This window comes from Amphiura filiformis, chromosome 8 (genome assembly GCF_039555335.1).
Source record: "Amphiura filiformis chromosome 8, Afil_fr2py, whole genome shotgun sequence".
Classification (NCBI taxonomy): domain Eukaryota; kingdom Metazoa; phylum Echinodermata; class Ophiuroidea; order Amphilepidida; family Amphiuridae; genus Amphiura; species Amphiura filiformis.
This window is the reverse complement of record NC_092635.1, coordinates 58,772,070-58,786,173: the sequence shown is the minus strand read 5'-3', so window position 1 is coordinate 58,786,173 and position 14,104 is coordinate 58,772,070. Positions and strand designations below refer to the sequence as shown.

Genomic DNA, 14,104 nt, shown 5'->3' with positions numbered 1-14,104 from the left:
TGTTCCAATTTTTAAATATCATTATTGTTATTATTATTAGGTATTATTTTTTTATATTATTTATTATTATTATTATTATTATTATTACACTATTAAAACACTGTTTAAAAGTTTTAATATTCCCTGTTTAATGGGTGAACTGCCAACCAACCAGTTGCTTACAATATTTAAACATGTTGTCTAAGAATTTTAAACAAGCTTTTTAATTATTTTAAACAACTGCTATTCAGTTCACCCATTTAAATAGGATTATTTTAATTTTAAACAGCATTTTAAAAGTGAATTATTATTATCAGTATTATTAGTTCTTATTTTTTTGACATTTTTTGACATTACATCCATATTATTTCATTTCAATACAGAATATTTTCAATTTAGACATAGTTTTCAAACCATTCAAACATACCATATGAAATCCTAGAATAAATTTGAATTTTAAGACAAAATAATTGGAAATACTAGAGTTTGGCAGGAACTGTCTTTTGAGAGGGGCACCTTGCTCTTCTCACAAACAAATTTAGAGAACATAGGAGTTGTTTCATTGCTGTGATAAAAATATGTGGTATTTTTACAGTGTAACAGCTCTCTTACAGCTCTTCTTGAGAACACCCGAAAAGAGCCCTCTACTGTTTCATCATCTCTTCAATCAGTTTCCAGTATAAGTTTGTATTAGTTTGTATTGGACAAAAGCAACATACCCTTTATGATGAAAATTCTGAAAGCTATAAATTATTGAATTAGTCAGTGTATATATTAACTTTCCTTTTAACTGCTGGTTTGATTTTAACCAAAATTCATCAGTAGGTAAGAAAAACTCCTAAAAAAAGTTTTATGAATTGATTTATCTTTTTTTTATTCTTCCTTCAACTATTATTGTTTGAGGTTGCCATTCAAACTTTTTTTGTTAAATTTATCTATAACTGAAATTTCAGATTAAGAAAGTTATTTTCAATATAAACAATAAGTGTATTTTACTAGTTTGGTTTGTCAAACCAAAGAAAAAAAAAAGTGTAATCCCAAGTTGTTAATTTTCATTTCTTTAACTTCTTTAATTACTGTTAGAAAATCAAATATTTTTGTTCAACTTTTAATTCAATTTTAATGCAGTTTTGATACATTTCAATGTATTTAAGTTAAATTGTAAAACAATTGTATTTTTGTCAACAGTTTCCCCTGTGTATATTTATAGTGCATTTCCATTGGTGGTTGGTAGTAGACTAAATAGAAACTTGTGCATAATGTAATTTTGACAAGTGTTTGCATATTTTGTATGCTGTCTTATGTACAGCCTGTGGTACAAGCTGCATTATACGTTTTTGCTTGATTATTTTTTGTTGTTGAAACCTACCCAGGTATTGACTGCTGAAAAAAATGCTTGTTGTTTGTTTGCTTTTATTTATTTAGTTTCACTTTATCCTCACCTCAAACCCAACTCACACTAATTAATAGTACTAATCATTAACAAACCTACTAATGAAAAACCAACTAAACCATATTTTAAGTTAGTTTAGTTTAGTTAGTCGTGTGTATTTTGTAACAAGACAAACCAAGTTTGGACAAATTAGGACTAATTATGATAAACTCATAATTAAATGCAATTAGTTCCATAAAAGCTTTATTGACTCTTAGTTGTGCTTAATTTCCCTGCATAGTTTTACAATTAAAGGTTAAATAAAATAAAATTGCTTTTTCCTAACTTTTTTTAAATTATGGGCATTTGGGGTTAATTCAATGCGTTGTACTCAAACATATCATTTTCACAAACTGGGTGCAGTGTTTGGAAAAAATACATAATCATAATCATTGCATCAATGCCATATCAAACTTTATATATATTTTCAAATGTATGTCTGAATCCTTGTATAATAACACAGATGAATTGTAATTATTATTCCACATTTTGTGTACACTTGTGTTTGATTTACATGTTAAACTTCAAGTTAAACATGATTTGATTTTACAAGGTATTGAAGATAAATTTTGGTTCCAATTTCCTACCCTACATTCAATCGATTCAAATTGGATTTAGGTTTACACAATATTTGCGAGATGAGTTTCCTGTCGGATTCCCTCGTCAATTAATGTCTCAAATGAACAAAAATTGGTACTTCCGAAAGTGTTTGCAGTGTTTAGGCCTTGCATTTTGGGTGTCTCAAAACGGTTCAGATAAGTGTCATCAACAAGGATTCTGCCATGCTCAACTTGTATTTAAATCAATTAAATATGTAAATCATCATTAATTTTAACTATTTCTTTGTTCCAGCATCAGTGAAATATTTTTGTGTTTTGGAAGTTTTATTCCTTTGTGAATATTTGAGAAAAAATTTTGCAAAAGGCTGGAACGTATTTTTTTTACAAATTAATACAAAAAACTGGAAGAAAAATTATTGTTGATCTTAATAACATGCATAATTCAGATAACAAACAAATTTGCATAAAATTTAAATAATGACGCAATTAATCAGACCTCAAAAACAGGATTGGTTTGTCGTCATTTAATTTTATGTGCATGTGGTATTCTAATACACGGAACAATCAATATTCATAATGGTTTATCATTGAGGGCGCTTTTCACAAATCGTATGCATTGATGACCATTTTTAGAAAAGACCGCCATGCGTACAGTACTAGAATACCACATACACTGTCTTGTTATCGTTTAGATTTAATTATTTATCTCATTCTCAGCGTGATGTTGACGTTGTCATGCACGCGCTTTTAACTTGTTGATATGTACGTATGCGCTATCATTTCTATGTTCTCCTAGCATTTATTTGTGTATTGTACCCTACCTGCAGCTGTCCTACGTATTACAGTAGTGAGCGTTGTGATTTCAAGAGGCGCTATAAGTCTGACACAGATAAAAGTAAGTACTACTTGAGGTCAAAGGTCATTGATCTTGACCTTGTTTTTATCGTTAATAATGTTTTGTTTTTTTCGCTACTGTTTTTGCACTACTTCCTCTACAGTTGTGACAACAACTATGGTGGCGATCGCTGTCAGTTCCTAAGACCCGGTCAAATTATCAGTAAGTAGCAATGGCGTGCCCGTTCGTACTCTTCTCCAACTACTTCAAAACCAAACAAACAAAAATTTATCGCATCTTGCTGTCTTCTTGCCTGCTATCTCTGACAAATCTTCGTCATGTCCATGGCGGTTGGAGCCCGATGGGTTCAGCGCTGCTGCTACGACGTCCTTCTGTTATTTCCAGCTGTCGCTACTAAGTTGACGCTGACTTATAGAATAATTGACTTCTGCTATATTTTACGTCTTACTATCTCATTCACAGCCTGTAATACTTCATCTACATCTGTGTCGTGTAGTGTTGGTCATGTGAGCCGTGAGTGAACCCCTCACCACTCTTTCTTCCAGTCATTCGTAGTAAGCGATCCCGAGGTCTATTACGCTAATCATCAACACACTTTTGTCTTAAAATCATGTTATTATAATAGCTTTAGTGTTGCCTCTTGGACTTTGAATTGACAGTTTGTTGTACATGTTGCCGTTATTTATGTTGTTTTATGTCACAGTGTTGCCACACTTGTTTTGTTTCAGGTTTACATGCTTTGCTTAAAGGGGTTCTATTACCCTAACAGCTACTTCAGAAAATCCCCCTTTTTCCTTCATAATTTCAATAAAGTTTACAAGGATCCTGTCTACATACAATTTTACCAGAATTCTCTCCAAGTCTAGCACTGTACACCAAAGTGATGGAAAATACAATGAAACGGAACAGTTTAAATTATATTCTAGCAGATTGAATTTGATTAGCAAACCGACTAATATAATATAACTACCGATAGTGAAATCCTTCTAGACAAAAGCAATTAACATTTTTTTTACATGATGCTTTTAGATATGGACTCTTTTATCCCAGGATATTCCCCCCTCCCGACCCTTGGTGGTAGGCAAAGCTTGTAATATAGGCATGGTGAGGACAAGATTGATTCTTATCGAGGCTGGACCATCAAAAGTATATCAAGTAATTCAAAGTTGAAAATTATTACGGAGGGGTCACTGGTCATTGAGGAAAGAGTATTATGCATGACCCTAAGCAAGTAGTGACACTATTTTTACCCCTTTTCAAGTAAATCATTCATTTTCTTGACTTTAAAACTCTTTACTACTATTTGGAAAACACAAATATTGAAAAGGTCAGAACTTTTAAGCTAAATCAGTTAAAATCACTTGTTATATTTTTCTGAAAGGACCCTAAACAGATTTATTGTGCCAAAGTACATCCTTTTTCTGAAATTTCATTCCCTATTCAGGATACCTATACAGCACTAGCACTCAATCATGAAAAAAGACCCTTTTATATGAATTTTTGGTCATGCATGATACCCCCTTGTCAATGTCCAGTGCCCCCTCTCCAGGAAAAACAATTACCTGCTGATTACTAGTATGATAAATTTCAGCCAGTTCTTCACCTATGATGTCATTTTTGACAAAAATGACAGCACTGCACAAATGTTCAGGGTAGGTGATAGAATGAGCTATCGGTACCTACCAGGCACACCGATAGTGCTATTCACAACTTGCATAGTGCCGCCATCATGCACAATGTGCGAGGAGAGCCTCGAACTGGCAGCACACATGAATGAGAAGCGAACCAGTCATTGGCGGAACTGTGCAAGTAGTGAATGGGACTAAATTAGATGATGTGCCTTATTATTTTCCATGTGAAATGGTGGTATATAGATGAGGTAATATATTTGATGTCATGACCAAGCAGGTGTCCAGTGGCGTAGCGACGTGGGGTGGTCCATTTTACCTCTTTATAAATGAAGAACTGGCTGAAATGAATACTTAATTCAAATTGTGGGTGTGCTGTAAATCTCACGGTCATCTATGCAACCTGACAAGAGAAATACAGAATAGCTGATGTTGACTAAACTTCCATGAAAACAATTTAAAACCGGAAGCCAGTTTCCCGGGAAAGTGGATCAGATGCTCACATCTGATGAAGTCCTCCGACGAGATGGACGAAATATTAGTAAGTAAAAACTTACTGGTTTTGCCAAACAAAAATTACTACTTGAAACAATTTAATGTTTATACAAAATATTCAACTTTGAAATAAGACTTTTGATCATCATCATATTTCGATAAGAATGAATTTTCGAATCACCTATAACCTAAATGAGATATTTGTGTGGTTGTGTGTGTGTGTGTGGGTTACCATGGTAACTAGTCATCCCATGTAGAACCATTCTGTGCTTGCTAAGTTATAATCACTGAAGAAACAGAACACTAGAAACACCAGAATATCTAACATTTCTAGAACACTAGAAACACCAGAGCATCCAATGTTTCTAGACACTAGAAACACCAGAGCATCCAATGTTTCTAGACACTAGAAACACCAGAGCATCCAATGTTTCTAGAATACTAGAAACACCAGAGCATCCAATGTTTCTAGACACTAGAAACACCAGAGCATCCAATGTTTCTATATCTCAAAATCAAAAAAACAATGTTTGTGTTTACTTTGCTGTAGGCGTTTTGGACAACATTTTGGACACTACGCGAAGTGAGTTAGACATTAACAAAACTTGCTCTATACTTTTGAAACAATTATTGCAGTTTTATCATTTGAATTTTTCATTTAAACTACATAATCTTCAATTTGTTTCTATACATCGCTTTTGTTACTTAATTTGTGGAAACTGATCATTTGATGGTCTAAAATTTACTTTTTAAGTTTCCAAAAGCTTGTCTTTCTTCTAATAAAACAAGCAACAACAAAAATGCTTCCTTAACTCCTGCTCTGAGATTTTACCAGCGCAAAAAAACAAACTATTTTTGCGCTTCAACTTAACCAACAATGATTCTAGTGTTTTATTAGAACCTTTCTGCCTGCATTTTATATACTGCTTGCTATATACTTTGGGCACGACATTGCATGTCACTGATGCATCTTGGGTAAGAGTAGTTGCTATGACGATGTTAGAAATAATAACAAATACAGCGTTACTTCAGAAAGTAATGTTTTTTGGATTAATAATTTTCGGAAGTTTTCCTATTTTGGAAATAAATACAACCAAATTTGCATGCTATGATGTGTTTACATCTGGTGTATAATTTCTATCAAAATTATCAAAAAAATAACAAAATTGAATCAAAAACTTACAAAAAGGACACATATAATGATATTTATAATTAGCAGCACAGTTTATAACGACAGCACGAGACATTATAGGACTGCACTTCATCGCATGACACAACAGAGATGTAGGTAGAGTGCATGATGTTGATCACTTTTGCACCAGACTGTGCACAAGACTAACTAGATTTTCTAACTAGAAATAACTTACTATATTTTTTCCACAGCATCGTACCTGTCTCAAGGTTATAACTGTCTCCGTTTTCATATCATGGATGATGCATATATTTAGATAGCATTGGTATCGACTGCAGCTGCTACATATCATAGAATATATCTTGTTGTTATCATCATTGTTTTATTACTTGAATGTCTGTTTATTTGGTATATTTTTATTTTTTCAATGTGTCAACAGAAGTCCAAGAGAAAGTGTTGCCAAATTGTTATAACCCACCCACTTTGCCCATGGTCTTTGGTTATACTAAATAGTCTATAATGCAGTAAGAGAATTGAAGGAAATTTACAAGACCTTATTTTGCAAAGTCCTTCCCAACATTGACAATTTGGCAGCAATTACTGCGTTAATTTTAGGCATTTTGTCGAGCCTGTATTTTGTACATGCACGTCGTCCTGTTAATTGGAAATTGCATGGCATGTCTTCAACTACTGCTCAGATACTAAAAAATGTTCCCTAACAATTGTGTACCTATGTTAAACTGGTATCAATCCCAATGTAAAGATATGACTGATGATATTCAAATCATAGGCATTGAATTTTCATTTAGTCGGTTTCATCAGTTGAAAAGTACCCTCTGAAATATCATCATCGATTTTGGAAGCTTGTTTTTGAAACCCAATGGGCTATTTCGTTTAAAATCCACACTCCCCTATGAAGTCACTCAATCAGGAAACCCTATTTAAAATTCACACTCCCCTTTGGAGGACATGGCCTTAATCTCCCACACAGTGGGTGTAGATTTCAAATGAAATCCCTGATGAAATCACTCATTCAGGTAACCCTATTTAAAATTCACATTCCCTGTGTGAAATATTAAAGTAATGTTTTCCATAGGTGGTGTATGAATTTTAAATGGAATATCCTGATCTGAAATTTGCTCAGAATTTGGAACCTATACCTCTATACTTCAAGATTGGTTGTGCAAATTTTTGCTTTCTGTATAAAGTATGGTTGACTTGATTTGGAAAGAATTTGGGCAGACTGTACAGAAGCTGAAAATCTTTCCCTTTCCAGTCCTGGCCCAGGCCCCAGGCTCCTGGCCCCAGCCCCACAGGCTCCTGGCCCCAGACCCTGAAGGTACCAGCTTTCATGGGAATGTTCTTGTACAGTAGAAATGTTATCTATTATATAGGCATGATGCAGCTAATCATATTGTACCGTTATCAATATACTTCTCAGAGTTTTCTGAAGCTGCTAAGCAATGACAGTAGCAACACCAGTTTTGTTTTCCCATGATGTTGTGCGTGATTGTGTTAAGAATTTCCCAAATGCTGGCATACTGTTGGTAGATCAATCAGTGGGCATTTGGATATCATGAGCAAGTGCGATTTTTACATCACGGACCTAGAGTGGAACATTCAGAATACAGCTATATGGAGGGATTTATTGCAAGGAAACCCTTCTGCAATAGCTGCCCTAAAGACATTTGACAATTTCTGCATTCTATATTGTACACATATGACACCTGGCAGCTATTGCTGATGGCCATTCTTGCAATCTCCTCTCAATATGGATGTTGCTCTATGTCCATGTGATTAGCTTTTGGGTGTTGAACACAATCTGTTGCAGTGGGCATAACAAAATAACTGAAAACTCAGAGAATGTAGTACACTTCACAAGATTTATTTTCAGCCATCCAATGTTTACTCAAAGTACCTGTAAAATGGTAAATAATAGGCAAATAATCTAATGTTATTGTTTGAATGATGATGTAGAACACCATAATTATTCTTTAAAAAAAAGCATCAACCATATTTTTTCAAATTTTGATCATGACATTTGGCTGTGGTTTTTATTAAAATGTAATTTTACTCTCCTGTCTTCAAATAAAAAGTGTGATGCTTAATTTTTTTCCCGTAAAGATTTGAACTATTTTATTAGTTCAGTTTATACAATTTGATGAACTTTGAGTAAGCATTCTGTGGATGCCTCTCCAGGCAGCTTAGAGCTGGATCTATAGCATGTATTGTTTGTTTCCCAAAAACTCTTGCTACAATTTGTGTTTTAGAGAAAGAAATCAAAACAAAAGTCCTGGCCCATTTGCATATTCAGATTGTTTTGCTCCATCTGATCACTTGATAGAAACTTTATAAACATTTGTGATGTGATCAAGCAAAATCAGTCGGAACTTGGAAATATTGATTTTGAGATTTAGCCAAACAAACGAAATATTTCCTTTTGTTTTGTGTTGTTTTGGAAACTCTTTAATTGCTCATATCTTTGGAACTGGTTGTTCAATTTCAGTGGGGTTTTCTGCAAAATGCAGATTTGTAAATGCTTTTTACTATCCTATAAGAAACTGAAAAAATTAATATTTCCGAGTTCCGACTGATTATGCTTGATCGCATCACATTTGATAAGAGTGTGGTGGAAAAGCTTACGAATTGCCATTTTCAAAATAAAGTACTAAATGTCAAGTGAAGAAAGGGTTTTAGTGAGGGACACTTGTGTCGATTTTAAGAGTGCATGAAATTCAATTGAGTTAAAAACATGGTTTATAGGTAATTGAATATTGAAGAATTTGTCCATCTATTTTACATTCTTGGATTCTTGAAATAGGCCTATATCAAGTTCCACAGCTTGTGGAAATGAAGCAATTTCTGTATTCATTTTTGAGTAGGTATTATATGCAAGCGTTTTTGGCAAACAAAAAGTGCATGTTCTATATAGTGTAAATAGTGTAGATATACTCTTCAATGTTATGTCGATTACATCCTGATGACTCTATATATCACAGCCAGCATGACGTTCACAACACAATGTGATGTAAATTTATGCACAAGGTACTGTAACTTACTTTCTTCTGAACAAGTTTCTGTAGTAGTATCTTTCATTGGGCCGCCATTTTGAATTATGTCCATGATGATGACATGGGCACTTTTGATGATCAAAATTATGTTCACATTGTGTAGAAAAAGTTTGTATTCCAATTGAATACACCACTTATTGTTAGCAAGTGTATTGTTTTGATATGGTGCAACTCAAGTTGTATCGGTATGGCTGCTGTTTAAAGAAATTATATTATACTGTTTTCATTTATGTTAAGCCAATTTCCAATTTCCAAATGCTTAGTCTGTGTGGTAGTGGTTTCTAAGATGATTCCTGAATTTTTACATGAAGCAGCCATTTTTGATTTCGTCGTTTTCTTATTTTGAGAACTCGGTTGTGTGAAAACACAGCAATCAATGTCTTCTGCAAGAGTAGCTTCATTGACACAATACATGTTCAGTTATTCCACATTGAGGCATGATTAAATTCTGATAGGAGCCATGGGCATCAATTTCGGGAGGATGGAGGACGTGTCCCCCTCACCTTTCTAACAATTTTGGCTGGTTGTCCCCCCACATTTCCAGCCAGATTGGTGCTAATGACAGGAGCTAGTGTGCTTGGCCAATTGCTGGAGAAAATCTCTTTCCAAAAGCCTGTTATGGCTTGTGAAGTCAAAAAAAATATCATCAAAATGTTCAAAAAATTTGAAAAAAGATCACTAAAGTGAACACATTTGGCACAACTTCTTTCAGACTTCCTGGCCATTATCACTAAAGTCTAATTAGGGAAATCACCAATTGGTATCAGCAGCATAAGATGCATTGAGGATATATAATTAGAATGGCAAAAACATTTTTCACAAAGACATGTATGACACATCCATCACATTGTCCTCATATTATTTAGAGGTTAATAACTGCGCATCGGTTATTTGGAGGCATTGTGAAAAATCTAAACATTTTGCCTTTGGAACCGAGGAATATCCCGAGGGCGCAGCCCGAGGATATTCGAGGTCCAAGCAAAATGTTTAGATTTTCACAATGCCCGACTCTCTAACCGATGCAAAGATATTAACCTCATTCTCTTTCGTCACTTTGATCTTTTAACTTTACAAAATAACACAAAATTTTCCTCAAAAGTTTGTAAAAATAAACAATTTTACATCTTCCCTTTCCCAAAATCGATCAGGCTAAAACAAAGCGACCAATAACAAAAGTGCGTATCAGAATCTGTGCAAATATGGTAGCGCATAATCCAAATATCGACAGCCAGCGCAGCGCGCAGTTCGTTGGACGCTGTCTGGTATACGCAGAAGTCAATTGTGTGCGACATTGGAACAATTACGCATTTTGCGGTCAATTGTGAGATATTAATGACCTCGATTTGCGTTAGCGTTTTCACAAATAATAAAATATGATTGGATCGCACGCATCGCGTTTATTAATGAGGTTATGAATACTAATTATTCACCTTCAGATGACACCCAGACACATCATTCCCTGCCCTAGGATTGCCAGGTTTTCAAGGCTGCAGTAACAGTTCTTGTCTTATCGATTCTTGCTTTTAATAACAGTATATCCATTCCCACACAAAAAAAAAAAAAAAAAAGAAGAGATGATAGTGGTATATACATACAGTCAGACCACCCTTATCCGGACCTCTGCTATCAGGGTCTCTCTGTTATCCATCTATGTGATCTTCATGAAAATATGTAGCTATTGCTTTGACAGCTTTATTTTCATATTCTGAAGCATTTAGAAAGACAACTATGTTGTGTACACTAATAAAACACCATCGTTCAGTGTTATTACCTCATATTAAGTAATAATTTGTTGCCCCCATTTTATAACATTCAATGCAGAATTATACATAATTCACTTATCCAGATATCTCACCTATTCGGCCAATGCTTGGTCCCATTGTGGCGGGATATTAAGAGTCGTTGGACTATGCTGTCCATTTCCAGTGCTTAAACTACATACAATCTTCTTAACCTCATATCTCCCAAGACTCAATTGGGTAGAGGGGAAGGCATCATTTCCATTGTACCATATTTTGCTCTTAAATGATGTAAGAAATGACAATAACATATCATCAGATTGCTAGAGAGTTAAAGGGGACCCCTGGGAGACCCTGAGATCTGTGACCAAAAGAAGACCCAAATGTCAAATGTGTGAGTCTCACGAGGAAAACGTGAGTGTTAGCAACTTGCTACCCACGTCACACACACACATAAACCCTGTAGGAATTTATCCAGGTACCACAAGTGACTTCAGGAAAGGGTTCCCCAGACGTGGCTCAAGTTTGAACTTACAAGTGGAAGGGGCACCATAGGAAATACTTGTTTGGTGAAGACATTTTATAGTTTTCCTTTTGTTAGTTGTGCATCTGGCACTGACCTGTTAAGACAAGGGGCGTCTCTATGTATATTCACTAGGATCCACAACATGCTCATCTATCAGGGGAACAGTTCTTAAACCCTGATACATTTGTACATTCATTGAATGACCTTTGAAGATTTGGGTACAAAAACTTATACACTGCAACTTGAGGTCAAATTTTGAAATATGCTTATGTAATTGAGGTTATTGGACTTTGTCATTGGGATGAGGCTCTTGTGGTCCATAGTGGCTGCTCTGTTACAGATAGGCTATTTCAGTTGAAATCCTTACACCCTCTATGGAAGACATGACCTTAATCGTCCAGGTTACCTGAATGGGTGACTCCACTTGAAAATTAAGGGCATGTCGTCCATAGAGGGTGTATGGATTTCAACTGGAATAAGGCATTCTTAAAAGCTACTCTTGTAGGAATTTGGTTGCTGCAAATATAGACTTCGAGTTTTGGAAGTTGTATATAATATTCATTGCTGTGAATACATCTTGCTGGCTGTGATTAGAGTACTCAATGTCAAGCAAGCTCCATTATTTGGAGTTTAGTTGCATAGAATCCATCGCAACTCTTGATATACTGCAATGCAGAATGGGTACCAGCAAATCTGTACTCCTATAAAGTATGGATAATAATGAATTAGTATGTGTTCATAGACCGTGTTGTCTTCAGTTTAGTCCCATATGTGTTGCATATTCCTTGCATATTGACAAATAAATGTAAATATTCAAAAATACAACAAAGGCTATATTTCGGTTTCGGACAATACCCCATTGACCTAATTATATTGAATATTTTGTTAGGACAACAAGCTTGAAAGAAAACATGTTTTAAGTGCATTGTGCTAACTTACATGCATGGTTAGCACACGCCAAAGCTGTCCACGGACGATATTCGCCATCCGCATAATGGCTTGCAATTCTATATTTTGGACCATAAAACTGTGTCTTCACAATGCCACTCTGTATACTTGGAGCATGTGCAATGGCATAGATGACATAGTTTTATGTCCAGGTGAGAAGCACTTGGGACAGTGCACAACAATGGTCGATTGAAGTAAGCCACCATCAAGAAATCTAGTGCAAGACCTATCGTAAGACATGAAGTATAGAGGTTAGAATTGGGGAGTACAGACTCGGCATACCCTGTAAGAAATATACCATATTGGATTCTTACTTATGGTGATCAAAATAGTGTAGCTCTGGCATTTGTCAGCAAAAGCCTGAAATTGAATCATCTTCAAGTATAAGTTAATCACACTGTAAGCATTGCAAAGGTTTGTGTAAAGGCCTGAAACTCCCTTGCCGTGCGTAATGGACATAGCACATTACTCATAGATCGCAAACATCTCAGTTTGCCAGGCATGTTGGAAGAATCTGGAGGCACACTATTTTCCCGCCATCAGCAACTTGTAAATATGACAGAGTCCAGGCATTTCTAGTATAACCTCTTTGAGATGAACTTTGAAGATTTTTCTTGATTGAGGGCAATAGGATATTGATACATATCATTGATTTAAAACATGTTTCCTTTCCATGCAAACTTATGTGTATTAACATGAACAGCTGTAAACGATTTCCGTAATGAAGAAAAAAATTGTCCAAAACAACAATACTTGCCTTTGTTGTATTGTTTGAATATTTGTATATATGTAGTATTTTGTATAGATATAAACAGTTTAACCATAAATAATGTAAATCTTGTTTTCCCAGGAGACGGTGTCGTTGTCCAGACCCACTATGCTCATGCCCGTTTTCTGTTAACGATAACAGAGCTGGAGACGGTGTCTGATGTCTTTGGTATGTCGTCCCTAGCAACAAGGGATGGATGGCTAGATGGCTGGATTGATGGAAAGTGTGCATGAGGGCTGCTGATGCTTGGCTCATGCAGCTCTGCTTTCTGCTTAAGGGTTTATTTTCAGGTGCTAGGATCAAATGGACGGATACTTTGCATGGTGCTGAGCTAGCTGTTTAAGTTTAGGTTTGCTTGTATTTTAGGGTTAGGGAATAGTACCTTTAGGGTGTCTTTTTGGAATAATAAAACAACCAACTTGTCTTCATGTTATGATCGCGACATCAAGACCTGAATCATTAGTAACTTACAGAGTTCTGAATTTGAAAGGTAGTTGGCTTTAGACTAGCTCATGGGAGCAATGGGCTATTCCACTTGAAATCCCTACACCCCCTATGGAATACATGACCTTAATGTCCCATACAGGGGGTGTATATTTCAAATGGAGTTGCCCTTTCAGGTAACCCCAGTTGAAATCCATACACCTCCTATGTAAGACATGACCTTAATGTCCCACACATGGGGTGTAAATTTTAAATGGAGTTGCCCATTCAGGTAACCCCATTTGAAATTCACACTCCCTTTGTGGGAGATTAAAGTCATGTCTTCCATAGGGGGTGTATGAATTCCAAATGGAATAGCTTGATGTTTATATTTGACAGGTTTCCTTTGTATATCACAAAACTGTATCATTCACCCTTTGGGCGTTGTAAAAGTTCTAGTTGTCATGGGGAAATAGGTGTTGTAGGTTTGTCTTGAGTCATGTTCAATGTTAATGCTCTGCATATTAGGCGCTAGGCACAGCCTGA

At 35.4% G+C, this 14,104-nt stretch overlaps 1 protein-coding gene across 8 annotated transcripts in view; it reads left to right on the top strand.

Annotated features, from left to right (window-relative positions):
* The window catches only part of LOC140159295 (uncharacterized), a 279,856-nt gene that overhangs the window by 252,668 nt on the left and 13,084 nt on the right, over nucleotides 1-14,104 (top strand). For 4 of the 8 annotated variants that reach the window (XM_072182712.1, XM_072182716.1, XM_072182711.1 and 1 more), the window contains 2 exons: nucleotides 2,970-3,028; nucleotides 13,217-13,303. In XM_072182712.1, the coding sequence (XP_072038813.1) occupies nucleotides 2,970-3,028; nucleotides 13,217-13,303 (146 nt within the window). Of the gene's footprint in view, nucleotides 1-2,798; nucleotides 2,867-2,969; nucleotides 3,029-13,216; nucleotides 13,304-14,104 lie in introns of all 8 variants that reach the window. The other 4 variants (XM_072182718.1, XM_072182715.1, XM_072182717.1 and 1 more) reach the window with 2 other exon arrangements.